The sequence below is a fragment of the Enoplosus armatus genome, chromosome 2 (genome assembly GCF_043641665.1).
Source record: "Enoplosus armatus isolate fEnoArm2 chromosome 2, fEnoArm2.hap1, whole genome shotgun sequence".
In the NCBI taxonomy this organism is placed as follows: domain Eukaryota; kingdom Metazoa; phylum Chordata; class Actinopteri; order Centrarchiformes; family Enoplosidae; genus Enoplosus; species Enoplosus armatus.
Window position 1 is genome coordinate 25757055 of NC_092181.1, and position 16411 is coordinate 25773465.

At 43.1% G+C, this 16411-nt stretch overlaps 1 protein-coding gene across 1 annotated transcript; it reads left to right on the forward strand.

Annotated features, from left to right (window-relative positions):
* Window positions 1-237: 237 nt before the first annotated feature.
* Window positions 238-8306, forward strand: nacc1b (nucleus accumbens associated 1, BEN and BTB (POZ) domain containing b). The gene is made up of 7 exons (XM_070923659.1): window positions 238-378; window positions 1487-1729; window positions 3487-3702; window positions 5283-5742; window positions 6749-7046; window positions 7349-7446; window positions 7647-8306. The coding sequence occupies exons 1-7, from the start codon at window positions 253-255 to the stop codon at window positions 7970-7972; spliced, it is 1767 nt and encodes a 588-aa protein (XP_070779760.1). The 5' UTR covers window positions 238-252; the 3' UTR covers window positions 7973-8306.
* Window positions 8307-16411: the final 8105 nt, after the last annotated feature.

Here is a 16411-nt window from a genome sequence, read left to right on the forward strand (position 1 = left end):
CTACCTCATCTTGTCCTCTCGTCTTTCCGTTTACCCATTCTTCCTCCTCTTCAGTCCTTCCCTTCAATCATCTATACACCCCCATCATCCCTTCATCTATGTATCCCTCCAGATATCTCCCTGTTGTGTCTATCCTTCTACAACCATCCCATTCCTCTCTTTATAACCTGTCAAAGATGTCAGTCCTGGTGTCGCTACTCTAACTTCTACCTTTCTGTTTCCTGCAGACCCTGTGGTGCTGGGCAGAGCGTTATGGCTCAGACGCTGCAGATGGCGATCCCCAACTTTGGCAACAACATCCTGGAGTGTCTGAACGAACAGCGGCTGCAGGGCCTCTACTGTGATGTCTCCGTGGTCGTCAAGGGACACGCCTTCAAGGTCCTAAAACCTTTTTTTAACCGTTACCTATTCCAGGTTTGACAGCTTATAGTCAGTTATATAAAAGTTCACCTGGGAGCTGCACAGTGTGACCACAGTCCTCTGTTGTTGGTTACCAAACAACTGCACTGGACAAGGTGGTGGCCAAGTGATTTGCCTAAACAACTACTTAATTCTTTTTCCAGGATATTTGCCGATTTCTCATCTTACCTGCTGAGTAATGAGCTTATGGATGTCTCAATAATTTAGCATTATCATAAGTACTATAGCATTATCTTGAAACATAAACTTCTAGCTCGAGAGGCAGTTTTAAAGCTAAACGAGTGGTCAAAGTAGAGAGTTGTGGAATCAAAGCTGTATAAGACAACGCAAGAGTTTTAATTTTTTTCATGATTTCAATTTTCATGTCTTATCATTTTCTTGTCAAAGTGTGACATTTCTATGTTGAAACAACATGCTTGGGAAGAGTTTTGGTATTCAATTTTTCAATTTTTCATTGGCCCTGGAGGACTGGTTGTGAGAGCTGCAGTAACGTCTAATTAGTTCTACAGTGAAGATATTGACAAGAATTTGGTCAAAATCAATTGGTAAGACAGGAAAATATGGTCCAGGTCAAAAACTGCCAGAGTCCTGCTTTAAATAATTTCTAATAGATTTTCTGAGCTCCCTCTGGCCCCCACTCTCACTGGGGGAGTAAATCTTTGGCTTTGCCACCGTTCAATACAATTTCAATTTGTAAGGCTGCAATTAGAAATTGAATTGGTCGTATTTCAGAAGTTACTGCAAGACAATGGGGAAACAAGTCCTTTACAGTTGGATACAATTGATATGATCAATACATATAATAATATTAATAGTAACAATTCAAAATGGTCTCCACCACAGGGAACTTAACTTAGAACACGGCTGAGGTGAAGCCAGTCTTCCACCACGTAGGTTTGGGTTTTCTATCTCTTTTATACTTGACTGCACACACAAACAAGTGCAAACCATGGGACCCGATCATCTGAGTTTTTTGATATGGATCATGATATTTACGTTTGCATAGATCAAAATTAACATGTTTTGACACCCTTATGACTTCTTTCCCCTGCTGTTTACCCCTCAGGCCCACCGTGCAGTGCTGGCAGCCAGCAGCTCCTACTTCCGGGATCTGTTCAACGCCGGGGGAAAGAGCTCCGTGGTGGAGCTGCCCGCGGCCGTGCAGCCGCAGAGCTTCCAGCAGATCCTGGCCTTCTGCTACACAGGACGCCTCAGCATGAACGTCGGAGACCAGTTCCTGCTCATGTACACCGCCGGATTTCTCCAGATCCAACAGATCATGGAGAAAGGCACAGAGTTTTTCCTCAAGGTAAGCATTCATAAACAATGAGTTGAATGAATTTAAGTTGCATGCAGATGTAGATCTATTGGTAGAACGTTAAGTACATAGGAATTTTTCTATAAATAGAAAAATCCTTTAAATAATTTGCGATTTGGTTGGAAAAATGTAGTAATAATAGCCTTTTTATGTGGTGCCACCATGGCACCTGTTGTGTGGCATTATGTTGTCATGGGGGTGTCTGTGTTTGTAGACACGTTCTTGTGACTAAAGAATAATTGAAACATCGTACTGACACGACAGGTTCCCTCTATAGTAGCAGATGATCTGATTAGATTTGGAGTGCCTTTCTGCATAAATCTGCATATTAATGAGGAGAACTGATTTCCTTGAAAGTACCCCCTAACACCTCCAGACACAGAGTTAAGATGATACCAGCTTTGTGTTACGTTAAGTGTGTTAAGATAAATTGCAGTATTTGCTACTGCACGATGTTTTAAGTTAACTTAAAATGCTGGTTGTCAGACCACTTTGGCAAGCTACCAAGGAATATTGGTAACTTACACTGACACTAAAAGTCAGTCCAGCGTGTAGAATAGTGAAAGTAGTTCATTTTGTACGAAAGAAGGAATACTTGTCCGCTATATTACTGCACAAAAACCAGATTTAAGATTGTGTTTAAAATATTTTTAGTACTAGTGGCGATATGATAACCGAGCTTTGTTTCCAAAACCAAACCTCAAAGGATTGCTCACCATGTTTTCCAGTTGGTCGGACAATGGTCCCAGTGACCTCAGAGTGACCTTGACAAACAAGTTTTTGGCCATAACTCAAGAACTGATGCAGTAATTATGACAAAATGTCACACAGATGTTCAATGGGATACAACAATGAAGTGATGCCATCTTTTTTTTTTTACCCAAAAGGTCAAAGGTCAACTTCACTGTGGTATGATAATACCCTGGAAAAACCCTTTTTTGGCCATTATTCAACACCATAACTCAGAAGGATCAGAAGGGGAGATTGTGGTCATATTTCACAGTGAATGTATGACACTGAATATGTGACACTTGTGACTTAAAGGTCATTGTGACCTCGAAATAGGCATACAACCGCGGGGCGGTAATTCTAGTTTGATACCTTACTTGAGGAATATAAATCAGGGCTGCAACTGACTATTCTTATCCGAGCTCTTATTTTTTTTTTACAGAACATTGTTAGGTCAGGAAAGTCATAAAATTGTGAGCATCACTAATTCCCGCAGCCCAAGGCAAGGTTTTGTCGGACCATCCGTCTAAAACCAAAAGATAATTCAGTTTACAGTCACACAAAACAAAGAAAAGCTGCAAATCCTGACATGTGAGAAGCTGCAACCAAATAGTTTTTGGCAATGTTGTGATTTATTGCAGCATCTCTAATATAAACTTTTTCTACGAACCTCTTAACATAAGAAGCCTCAAATGTTACAAATAACAGTAACTTTACTTAAATAAAATCTAGAATTGTTCGAATTTTGATTGAAACTTGTTTGAACTATCTGATCATAGAATAAGCAAACAGGATTATTAATACGACCAGATATATTTGATTCCATATTTTGGTACTTAACAGTTTTCCTTCTTCAATGCTACGGACACATTTCAGTCGATACACAGCCCTGCTTAGGATGGGGAATTATAACTTTTTAAACCTGCATAAACGTGGAACTATGGCAAGATATATTGTGTATACATTCAAAGGTAATGATATCAATGAAACTTTAATCCTTTATATCCCCATGCCTCCAGGTCTCATCTCCAAGCTGTGACTCTCAGGGTCTCCACACTGAGGAGACCCCGCCCTCCGAGCCTCAGAGCCCCGTCACTCAAACAGTGGGAGGTGGCGGAGTCGTTGCCACAGCCTCAGGAAGGCCCACCTCTTGTCTGACGCCCCTCCCCCTGGTGTCCAAGGTGAAGACAGAACAGACGGCCTCCACACCTCAGCCCACCCCACAGCCGCAGCAGGTAGGATGCCACTGATAATGTTAAAACAAGCAATGTGTTGCATTGATGAGGTAATTAGGCTTTTTCTATCTGTCAATTATGCGAAGTAATCTGAAAAAAAAGAATAAGTCATCATTTGGTATTTTCATAAGGAACAGGGCATCATGAGTGGGTGTCTCTTTGAGTTTGATATTTGAAAAAGCTTTGATAGAGTTTCAAAGAAAGCTCGTTGTAGTTGTAACGGCAGCTGAAAAGCATATTTAATAACACCATATATCCATATTGTTTTGACAAATCATAACTTGAAGGTTATTTCTGAAATATGGCATAGACTGTTTTCAAAACGTACATTATTTAAATTGTGTAAGTCTTTATACTTCAATTCAGTTTCAGTTCAATTTTATTTATATAGCGCCAAATCACAACAAAAGTCAGGTCATGGCACTTTCAACTCTCACTCTTTTTATAAGAGCTTTAAATACTGAGAGTATGGTTTGTGTTTTTAACATGTTACCGTCCATGTTAGTGAGCTGTGGGTGTTAAAGGAGCACAAACTGTAATGTCTCACTTAATTTATTGTCACATAACAGTGGCTTAATACAAACGCTAGAGTGGTTTTCCAGTGTTATCTTTTCATTCACTCTACTTTTGGAGTTTTCTTTTGAAAAGAAAGTGAATATTTAGATTTTGGCTAAACTAAAGACATGTACCTTCCAAGAACTGTCTTTACCAGCCCTATGCACTGTACATTTTTTTGTTTTCATCGCGGTGTCGTATGTAAATTAAGTTTCAGGTTGAAACTTGCTCACTCACTTATACAATGAATAGAGGGTTGTAAGTCTTTTTTTATAAAGAACGAAAGTGTCGAGTCAGGCTAAAGTTAAAATACAGGTAAAAGAGAAAGTGTTCATTATCATCATGGGAAACTGCTGCTTTTGTGAGATATTGTTAAAACGTCAACAAGTTAGCAGGTTAGTAACTGATTTGTGGACAGTCAGCATTAGATGCCTACTAAGATTTTGTTGTTTTTATTTTTGCTTTTGTTCATAGTTCACAGACTTGTATAACAGAATCATTTAAATGTTACTGGAAATGTCAGCAACTAGTGAAGTGGGAGATGTAAGAGTAATTGAACCTCTATTTGGCGCTCAGCAAGTGTGGCTGAATATCGAATCTCAATCCCTTTTTGGTGCTTACTGAAATGTGTCCGTAGCAACGAGTGTCAGCTGTTAGGTACTCAAAGTTGTTTTTTTTTTTAATCTGCTAATTTTGCAAGTTTCATACAATCTTTTTTTATGGTATTGAAGTTCTTGGTCAGCTGCCTGTATTTAGACAACATTTAACATTCAAGAACTTGAGATTCTTTTGTTAAATGAATAATGAGGTTTTGAAGAAAAACCACGTTTATCTTCATCGAAGTGATCATTATTCCATATCAGTACCAAGTCTCAGATATCATATTGGCACTGGTGCAGAAACATTTCAAATGAAACAAAGCCCTATTGGCAAGTGTTAACTTTCTGACCCTGTTTGAGAAGTTAGTTTTAAGTTGTCCAGAGCTGAAGATAAATAAATAACCAGTGTTTCCCTCTCCTCCTCAGCAGGAGGGCTCTCCCTACTCGGTGGTCTGCACTCCTGTGGCCAAGCGGCTGTGGGAGGGGGGCAACCGTGACGGGGGAGGGGGCTCTGGAGGGGGCGGGGGAGGTGGGATGAGGAAGGCCGCACGCTACTCTTCCTCTTCGTCTTCCTCCTCCTCCTCCAACAACACTACCCAGGATTCCTCTGGCCGCGGATCCGCAGCCTGTGCTCCAGTGGTGGGCGGCGGCGTCACGTCAGTGGGAGGAGCCGGACTCAACAGTAACCATAACAACAATAACAACAATGGCGGGACCCCTGAAGGCACTAGCCCGGGCACGCTGAGCATGTACACCAGCGACTCGCCAATCAGTTACCACGACGACGAGGAGGAGGACGAAATAGCGGATGACAGCGCTGAAGAGCAGTACAGACAGATCTGCAACATGTACACCATGTACAGCATGCTGAACGCTGGAGCAGCAGGTGAGTTCATTTCAAGGTTACCGTGTTTTCATGGAAAGTTTTCGTCTTGGGATCTGTTACGCTTGCCGTAGTGTGTTTATAAGTGCCGGTCCTGTAAAGTTTGTTTATCCAAACATCTCTGAAGTGCAGGATGTTGAGCAGAATGAAACGTCGTGGGCCTCAAGCTTATGAATTGTTTAGTTTATTTAATCAAAGGGACGATCAGATGGTTGTTTGGAATTAAATATTCAAAACACTGATAAATACAAGTTCATTCAAAAGACACAAGAAATGTGCATAAAATCAGTTGAACAGTACCATCAATTAAGTTCTAAGAATTTCTTACAGTTAACATTGTAGTTTTGCACCACAACTTCTTTTACCTGTTTGATCTAAAGGTCATGGGCCAAGGGTCTAAGGTCCAGGTTTGATTTGAAAACACTGGAGGAGGGGGGGGGGGGGTTGTTCAGGTCCCTCCTGGTTCCACATACATCTCCAATGGACATATATTCTGTAGTAAGTGTGTGAAAGGGGCCCCCAATGCACACGTTGGAGGGAATTATCTCACTTATATCATGGTTAGAATTAGAGCGGCTATTTTGCTGTACGCATATTGATCACAACATTTGAGCTGTAATATGGGCTTTTAAATGTTTTTTATGTGCACGCTCTAGCCAATCAAAAACCAGTATTCCTTCAGAACATAGTGTAATTAACTATTTACTAGATTTAAGTATTTGGACTTTGATAATTAGGTAACTAGTTAGCCAGTGTGTTAAGTGTTAGTTAACAGTTATGTCAGTTTTGACTTTTATTTCGACAATGCTTTTGTTTGACTGCTTGTAACACATAAGAAGTTTGGCATCTTTTCCTAAATGGTAGAAAAAACATGTTTATATTCCTCAACAGTAACATTTGGTATCGGCTCTGAAACTCACTGCCACTGGTACAGTAAAATGTCAAACAATACGCAGCTCTAAATGTAAGTTAAACAAACTGATAACAATCCACCACCACCCCTCCTCAGTGGTCGGGGAGCGGGTGGAGGCTCTTCCGGACATGGCCCCAGACTCAGGCGGCGGGCGGGGGGGCAGGGGTGCGCGGTCCCGGCAGGACCTGGCCTCGCTGCCCGCCGAGCTCATCAGCCAGATCGGGAACCGCTGCCACCCGAAGCTGTACGAGGAGGGCGACCCGGCCGAGAAGCTGGAGCTGGTGAGCGGCACCTCCGTGTTCATCTCCCGCGCCCAACTCATGAACTGCCACGTCAGCGCCGGCACCCGCCACAAAGTGCTGCTCAGACGCCTGCTGGCCGCATTCTTTGACAGGTGAGTGTTTCACCTTCCAAACACTTCGGTGTTTCTGTCAGAGCAGTAAGGGGTGTGTGGGGGATAAACAAAACAACAAAGAGCTCTGTGTAAGCTCAGTAAATAGTGACTGCAGGCTACAATCAGACTCAATCCACTTTTGGCATTGAATCAATTTTTCTCAACCTACTTAGGTCTGAAAATTTGCATTTTGAAGCATGCCATGTTTTAGTTGCCCTAAAGTTTCTGTCTATTTATTATTATTATTATTTTATGTGTACCTTTTCTATATGTGTTGATGTGATGTATGTTTCCCTGCTCAGGAGCACTCTGGCTAACAGCTGTGGAACTGGCATCCGCTCTTCAACCAATGACCCCAGTCGTAAACCCCTGGACAACAGAGTGCTACATGCTGTCAAATGTGAGTCGCACGCAGTTTTTTGATACTATAAAGTAAATAAGTTATATTTCAGTGAGATTTAAGAGCTGCTTGCATGCAAAGTTATTGCAGCTTTGAAATTTACATTTTCAGACTCCTCACCATCCTTTCTTTTTCTTCTTTTGCCTTTTGGTCTCTGCTGTGTGTTGGGGTTTTTTTTTCACCTCTTTTCCTTCCTCCAGTTTACTGCCAGAATTTTGCGCCGAGCTTCAAGGAGAGCGAGATGAACGCCATCGCGGCCGACATGTGCACCAACGCCCGCCGCGTCGTCCGCAAAAGCTGGATCCCCAAGCTTAAACTGCTGATGGCCGACAGCGACGCCTACTCCGCCTTCCTGGCCGATAGCGTGAAGATGGAGGCCGACGCACTGGGGGCGGAGCAAGGCTTTGACCCCGCCTCCCTGGAAGCCGTGGCGGCGGCGGCAGCTGCTGCCACCAACAATAACGAAGTGGGAGGCGGAGCCACGCCAGCAGACGCCCTCCATGGAGACGGCAGCACTTTGTTTTGAGTGAGTGAACGGACAGATAGATGAATGGACAGATTGATGGAGGGAGGGATGGCATTTCTCTGGGGGCGATGAGTTGAGAACGGTGGCCACCGTGGTCCCACGAGCCGCCATGTGTTTGGGGATTTGTTCTTCTTTTCCACCTCTTTCGGTCAGTTTGTTCTGCTTTCCTTCCTTCGTTTGTCCACATTTCTGTCTCTCTCAGCGGCACAGGATGCCTCTCTTCAGATTGTTCCTCCTTCCTTTTCTGGTAGAGAGAGATAGAAAGTAAGAAAGAGAGAAAGGTAGCAGAGGGAGGAGGTTGACAGTTAGTCCCCCCCCCAACCTCTTCATTCCTCTGCAACCTTTCAAGAGCTGATTGTTTCAGCCTTTATGTGTTTGTTTTTAAAAGTGTGTATTGGCACTAAAGCCCTTTTCTTACCATAATCAATCACAGACATTCCCTGGGGAGGGGGTGGGGGGGTGGGGTGGGTAATCCTGTTTGGAGAAAGTGATGTTTCCTTCCCCAAACTCCGGTAACACTGTTGTTTTTGATATTGAATGTATGCGTGGCGAAGCATCGGGACCGCAGCGTTAAGTCAGTGGAGGTGGAGTGAGCTTGTTTCGTTTGTTTTGCTTTATTTCATCTGGACGGCCGGATGAAAGTTTCTCTGAGAGCGTGCGGTTGATGAGGTCAGGGGTTGAAATGAATATTAATATGTATATTGGCATGGTTTATGATCTCCCCGACCTCCGCCCGACCCCACCAACCCTGCTCTTTAACCCCTGCTGGGGATGCTGGGAAACGGACCTGCCAGCCTTTAGAGAAGTGCTGGTGAGTTCTGATTGACAGTGACGGGAAAAACTAAGATTAGCTTGACTAAACCCCCCCAACCTCCTCCACCTTTTGACCCTAAAACGTAAACATTTCAGTTTTACTTTTTTGTGTTTAAATTCTTAATTTTTCCTTTTTTATGTGTGATTTTTGCCTCCTGAGGGAGAGGAAACTTGTTACCGATGATTGTCAAAGAGTTTGCGCGTGATGAATGCACTGTGTTATTTCCTGCGGTATGAGTACAATCGAACTACGTTTTTGTACGTATCAGAAAGAGAAGGGGGGGGTGGTTTTTATTTTTAAAAAATGGGAGAAAAAAAAGAGAAAAATACAAGCTGAAATCCAATTCATATCTCTGTTTATCACCCTTTTTTTTTATTCTGAAGGAAAGTTAAGAATTATCCAAAAGCCAGTTTCTGCCGGTGAGCTTAGGAACGAGTTTGTGTGTGTGTGAGAGGATACAGCGGTGATGTTCTTTTGTTTTCAGCTCATGTTTAAATTGTTTTCCCTAAGAACATTCGCAGCCATGTCGGTGTCAGCACAGCACAGTCTCCTCAGGCTCTGCTGCTTGGATGCATGCTCGCCTGGCATGGACAAAGGTGCTAATTCAGGCACTGGTACATTGCAAGGAATACAGCTCTGTGTGTGTAAGTGTAGGTGTGTGTTTGAACGGCCACGCAGTTTGTGTGTGTGTGTGTGCTGCAGCAGCAGAGAGAGAGAGAGCGGGAGGCCAGACGGTGTGTTTTCACACACGCTTGGTTGATTCATTCACCCATCGCTGCGGTGAGCACACATACGCGCTAATTCGCATTTGGGCGCTGTCGGCCGCATCAGCTACAGTACACCAGAGCAACGTGGGAATTAAAGGGGAATTACACCAAAGCAGAGCAGAGAGGCCGCTGTTCGTCACATGTAAGCGTTCACCTTTTAAATTGACTTTGTGTTTAATGAGGCTGTAGAAGACCTAATGGAGAAGGTAAACTTTCCCTGCACTGGCTGAAAGTTTCGTTTGTTGGTTCCTGGCTTTACGTGAGGTATTTAGAATTATAAAAAGAAAGCTGCTAAATAATGGAAATCACAGAAGAATGTTGGCATAGAAACAACCCTGAAAGTCATATTGCAGTCATATTCGCCTTTGACACTCGCGTGGCTGAATGGAAGCTTTCAGAAACAAAGAATACAGAATGAGATCTTTCCTCTTTAGAAAAATTTGAACTCCAGAATCCACAATTCAGCTGAATACACTCGTCAGCTAAACCACGCCGCGGGCTTCTTGTTCAGTTTGAGGTTAACACAGGTGCTCCTGGTGGACTTTTCAATTTAGTACCACTGATATTTTGGTCCTCAAATAAATATTCAATTCCCGTCACACCAGATTATAGTTCCAGTCGTTTAATCCAAATCAATCCCAGACAATCAATATTATCTTTCTTATGACGGACCTGACACATCTCTCTGTTTGGCACTTGGGAATGATGGGCCTAATGAAAGCAGTAGTGTGACTAACATGGAAGCAGAGTTAGCCAACTGTAGATGTATGTTTTATGTGTTCATTTGGTCAATGCACAAACTAATGTGCAGCCCGCATTAGTTCGTATCTTAAAATTCCCCAGCAGCATAAAACTAGGAATAGTTTCTCCTTGTGTCCAACATAATCAGATCCAAACTAATCTCAAATCCTTTTTGAGGCTAATGTCGCGGCGGAAGAAGACTGATTTCCGTTATCAAGTGTGTTTGGTCAGCAGATACTTAAATGTTACTTTTCACATGAAATGTGATGTATCGACTGTAGGGGGCAGCACTATGCCTTCAGTGTCAAAGGTGCCATCATGGCTAAACAGAGGACGCGTTGAGTGAGTAATTTTGAAAGATAATCCAGCTGTTGCATCCACACTTATAATATATATATTTTCCCCTGTTTTTATGTACCATTTCCTGTGTGTTAAATTGCTAAATCTGCCCGGACTGGCAAACGCTTTTTTAAACGTGATTATCTTAAGAACACGTTAAAACCCAAACAAGGACATGTCATATTATAGATTTGTTAACTAAACATTTCTGACACAACTGACATTTATTTTTTTTTGTTTCTTATTATGCATATTTGGCCTGTTTTGGTGTTTTTTTCCGTTTTTGAATTAGAAGAAACCTCAAGCACCTTATTGGCAGTGTGGCATCAGAAATGGGCAGAGGCCGCTGTGGTGAACTGTTCAATGTCGCTGTCAGGTTTATATTGATGATTGGACTTCTACCCACACACACAGACACACACGCACAGACCCTCGAGGTGAAGGGTCTGTCTCTTAAGCGAAACACAGAAATGGCGCTGCACGTTGAAACACCCCGGAGACGAACCAAAAACAGCCTTTGAGGCGTCTTCTAACCTGGAACTGAACCAGTTTTGTAGACCAGTGTTATAAAAAAAATGATCTGCTTTTTACAGCCTGGCTTTTGAGGAAAGATGTTTACGAATATTTGTTTTTTTTTATATATATTTACATGTATATCAAGTTTTTTTTTTATTATTTCTTAAAAAAAAAAAAAAGGCTATCAGTCAAAGAACCCTTGGTCCTGAGACGAGCACCTAAAGGTCCTACAGTCAGGACGTGGACGGTTAACTGGGGGTATCTTTTTCTTTTAATCCCCACCCTCTTTTCTGGAGCACATGGTACGATCCGTGGAGACTTAACCAAGTTCAATAACTGAGGACAGAGGCAAGAAGAAACGTGAGAGATAAAAGAAAGAATGAAAGAAAAAGTGAAAGGGATTGGGGGAGGGGGAGGGGAGGGGGGGTGGTGGAGGAGACAGTTTGCACATTTCTGTTTTGTTTTCCTTTTTTAAAAAAAATAAAATAAATCTTTTTATTCCAATGCTTTGTTTGAAACCACCGCCTTAAATGAGAAAACAATTCTGAGAGATAGAGAGGGAAGAAGAGGACAGTCTGAACCTCCCCAGAGAGGAGGGATGAATGAGGGGGGGGGGGGGGTGTTGGCTGGGACGCTCGAATGATTTGGTGTTAATGCATGCATGCATACTGGTGTGTACGTAAGTGTGTGTTTTGTGTGTGCGGTTTGTTGCAGGGTGGTTTTGAGAGCTGTTTGTAAAGGCTTTGTGTGTGTGTATCTGTGGGCGAACATAATGCGTGGGTGTGTTTTTAATGTGTGTGTGTGTGTGTGTGTGTGCATATTAATGTATGTATGCAGTTTTTTTTCTTTCTTTCTCCCTGCTCGCTTTCCTCCATCTCCATTTATGGCATGTTAATGTCTGCCTCCTCACTCGAAAGAGCTTTGACAGTGGTACAGTGTGTGTGTGTGTGTGTGTGTGTGTGTGTGTGTGTGTGTGTGTGTGTGTCTGTGTAATGCGCATGCCTATGCCAGGCTGGGTCTGCGTCTCGATCTATGTGCTGCATACGTGTGTGTCTGGCTTCATGTGGCAACTGCGCATGTCTGACAGTGTGTGTGGGTGGTTTGGGTGCTCAGCTCTGCAAGGTCTGTATATATATTTGTGTGTGTGTGTGTGTGTGTGTGTGTGTGTGAGAGTGGGTGGTATGTGCGCAGAGGTTGAGATGAGTGGCTGTTTGTTTTTGTCTGCCTTTCACACACATCTGCAGAGTCACATATCCACAGCACAGAGTCTATAAGTCTGTGCCACATCAAAGCTGCAGCTGTATTGCAGCCATGTTACATATCATGCAGCTCTACTGTTCCTACTGGATGAGGGTTTTTTTTTTAATAAAAATGTAAAATAGATTTCAGACGAGGCAGATCATGAGCGCTTCTATCGACTCTTCTTCTCAGATTTGTATTTTTTTTTATCCTCCGTAAATATCCCGCTGCTGCCTGGTAGACGTCCTGTACTCCTGCATGGGACAGCAGCACAGCTGCATCCAGGACACTGACACTTCCTCCCTCCATCGCTTGATTTCTTTCCTCAGCTCTCCTTTTCTTTCCTCTCTGATCTCGCCTGCCTCTTTTCTCTATTTTCTTTGTTTACATCTCTTTCTGCCTCGTCTCCTCTCCACATGTATACATTTCTCTCTCTCCCCTTGCTGTTCTCTCTTTCTCCATCACACACACACACATATAGGAAGGAGCTAAATAGTGTCGGTCCCTTGTTGCTTCATTACGTAAACCATCATTTTCCATCCACCGCTGCTTCATTTCTGTGTCGACTCCATTTTCTTCATAGAATGCAAATCCCTGCCAAACTCATCTGTATATCCGTATCCCTGTGTGTGTGTGTGTGTTTGTGAGAGAGTGTGTGTTTGTGAGAGAGTGTGAGTGTGTGTGTGTGTTTGCTGTCTACAACAACAGATGGAGCTGCCAAATATGTTGGTGTGTGTGTGTGTGTATACATGTGAGCTATTGAATGCAAATATGTAAATCAATGGGCGTAGGTGCGTCTGACCGGGCACATCAGTGCTGTGTGTGTGTGTGTGTGTGTGCGTGCTGCCCACCCCCCTCTCATAGGACACTGGTCCAATTGTGTGATTTTTGTGTTAATAATCAGAGGAAGGTCTATCTGTCCCTATATTCCCCCGGCTGCTGTGGCCGACTAATCAGAATGTCCACATGAGCGATGCAGCCAATCCTGAGGCGAATATCGACCAGACTGTTGACCAAGTGGGGTTAAAAAAATAATTATAATCATCCTATACTTGAGCAGTGAGGGGCGGAGGAGGAGGAGGAGGAGGAGGAGGAGGAGGTGCTGCTGTTGTTCTTCCTGAGGAGGAGATGTTTGTTAAGAATCTCCCAGGACAGATGAGGCATTGCGGCAGTCTGCCGTCACATGAGCGAAGCCACAATCCAGACAAAGAGACAAGAGTGAGAGGAGAGAGAGAGAGGAGGCTAATGACAGAGAGGAGGAGGAGGAGGAGGAGGAGGAGGTGATCGTCTCTCTCTGGCCCTGTGCCACCAAGATAAATACCTGGGTGCTTGTTTATTTATGTAGCGTGGCATTTTGCAGAGGGGTGGGGTTGTGGGCTGAATGAATAAACGGTAGAGTTGCCTAAATCCCTCGAAGCGATCCCAGCAAGACAAGCGCCCACTTATTGGGCGATAACGGGGATCCAGATAAAGAATAAAGCTTCCAAAACTTTAGTTCAGATTTGTCTGGAGAACAAGGAAAATAATCTTTTGATCTTTTTTCCCCCCACAAAGTTGAAATTGCACTAAATATCTGTAAAAGAGGAAAAAAATGTCTTTTATGTCCAGAAACACATTTGGCTGAATGTTTTACCCCTCTGTCCTTTTTAAGCACTGCGATATGATAATGTGAAGACATTTTTGCTGCAACGGTGGAGGTGATTTTGGCCTCAACGGCAGTCAGTTCGCCCTGTTGTTGTCGTCAGTGTGTGTGTTACGTTGGACACCAGGCAAATCTTCATCTGTTGTCAGGAGAAACACTGGAGCCCAACATGAAGGCTAGTGTGGATATACATCATGTGGTAGGACAGTGGTTCCCAACCTTTTGTGCTTGTGGCCGTCGAAATGCAATCCATCCGTAATGTTCCCTTGTCAGATTAATGTTTGAGAAGTTGATCAACAGAAAATTCATTGGATTTTGATAATTAATTGTTAAAATCACTGGCTCCGGCTTTTAGTCCTCTATGATAATAAATTGAATATCATTGGGTTTTTGGACTGTTGGTCAAACAAGACAAGCAATTTGAAGACATCCCCCGGGGCTGAGGGAAACTGGTGGACATTTTTTGCACAATTATCTGACATTTTATAGACGAAACAATTTATCAAGAAAGTCGTGACAATAAGGGGCAGAGTAATCAATAAGGAAAAGCATTGCTAGTTGCAGCCCTGGCTAAAAACATCCAGAATTTCAAATAATGTTATTTTATGAGTCATCATCTTACATTCATCCCACAATGGGAGAGGCCACAGGTGGGGAACCACTGTAGGCGTAGTAAGTGTCGGCTAAACGTGGGCTTTAATCTTCTAACACAGGCAGGAAATTGAGATACAAGTTGATAGTTTACTTTTTGTAATTTTAAAAAAAGTCATTTTTGTCACTGTGCAAAAGAGAAAATAATGTAGAAGTTGTGATTATAGAGGGTTAAGGCAGATCCAACGTGCTTTTTGCTGTCCGTCGGTGCTTGGCCCGTTCTCCTGGGGCCTCGGGGTGTCGACTGGGTGCACAGGGTTCGAACTGGTCTTCACATCCAGACTTTTGCAGATAAATTTTACAGAAATTCGGCGTACTTCAAACGTGCACAGCAAAAGGGATATTTTCTGTTAATATCTGTCTGTGTCTGTTTTATTTCCTCTTTGGATTTGGAGGAAATGTTACGCTGCAGTAGCTGAGCGCTGCTGAGAGGAGAAAGGAGAGAATGATTTTCATAAAGATGTTTTTTTTTTTGAACACTCCTCTGCCCTGCAAAGAGCAAAAACTGAAGCACCACGGACTGGATATCGCAGAATATCTTTTTTTATGAAATCTGAAACTCCCTGTGACCGTTTGACGTTTTAGGAGTCAACACAGGTTGCAGCTTTTTGCCTCTTTGTCGGGCAGCTTTGTCTGAGCACAGTTTTACGACTAAAGGTTGAGCGGGGCCAGAGCAGGCTTTTTTTTTTTTTAAAGCGATGCGAGTTGCGGTCGCGCTTTTTAGAAGAGCTTTGTACACATTTCAAAATATTTCTTTTGGGTTTTACATTTATGTTTCATGTTCTGTTGCTATTGTGTTTTTGTTTTCTACATTTGAGCTAGCGTACTGTAGTCCTTGAGAGTTATTGATGCTACTAATGATTCAACATTAACACCTGTTCGTAGAGTTGCCAAGTTGTGTAAAAAAAAATTACAAAAAGAGAACGTGGAGACATGGTTAGCTGTAAAATAGTTTAGAGAAAGAGAACCACATATTTTTGCATTGCGATCGTTGTATGACTGAGGTGCTGCGGGCGGGAGGGTTGAGGGTTGGGCTTTTAACGCTGGACCAGATGTTTTTACTGGACTGCAGCTGTTGTCGGGGCGGGGTCAGGGACTGCAGAAAGCAGATGGACGGACCGACTGATGGATGGATGGACAGTCGAGGCAAACAAAACACTGGGCTCACATCATTTTAAGGCTTTTAAGTCTGAATGTCTGTTTAAAAAAAATCCTACATGGATAAAATCCCACTCTCCATTGTCTTGTGACAATATAAATACATTTCTTAGCCAAGCTTCCATTAATTCCATTAGAAATCGACCCAAAGTAAGTTTACTTGACCTGGTTCTCGAACCAGCTTTTTCCACAAAGAATAAGCTACTGCTGCTTGAATGTTTTTTTTTTTTTCCTCTTTAGACGCCACCTGGTGGCTAAATGCAGCTACTGCGGCTCAGAGAAGGGGGGGGCTCAGGGGCTGCAGTAACTGCCGACGCCACCAGAGGGCGAGAACCCAAGAAGCAGTGATCCTACACAAGCTACGATTGTAACGAAAGAGTCTTGATCACTGTATTCATCCGAGCACCTTAACAGCAGACCGCCGGAGGCTTCTGCTGCTCATTTTACAAATCCGACACGACAAGACGCAAACTCGCCAAAATGTCCACCGCATGTGGGCCAAGAAGCCAAATAAAGTTGTCAGTAGATTGAGAGTTGCTGACATGACTTCCAAAAGAAAAGAGCACTGCAGC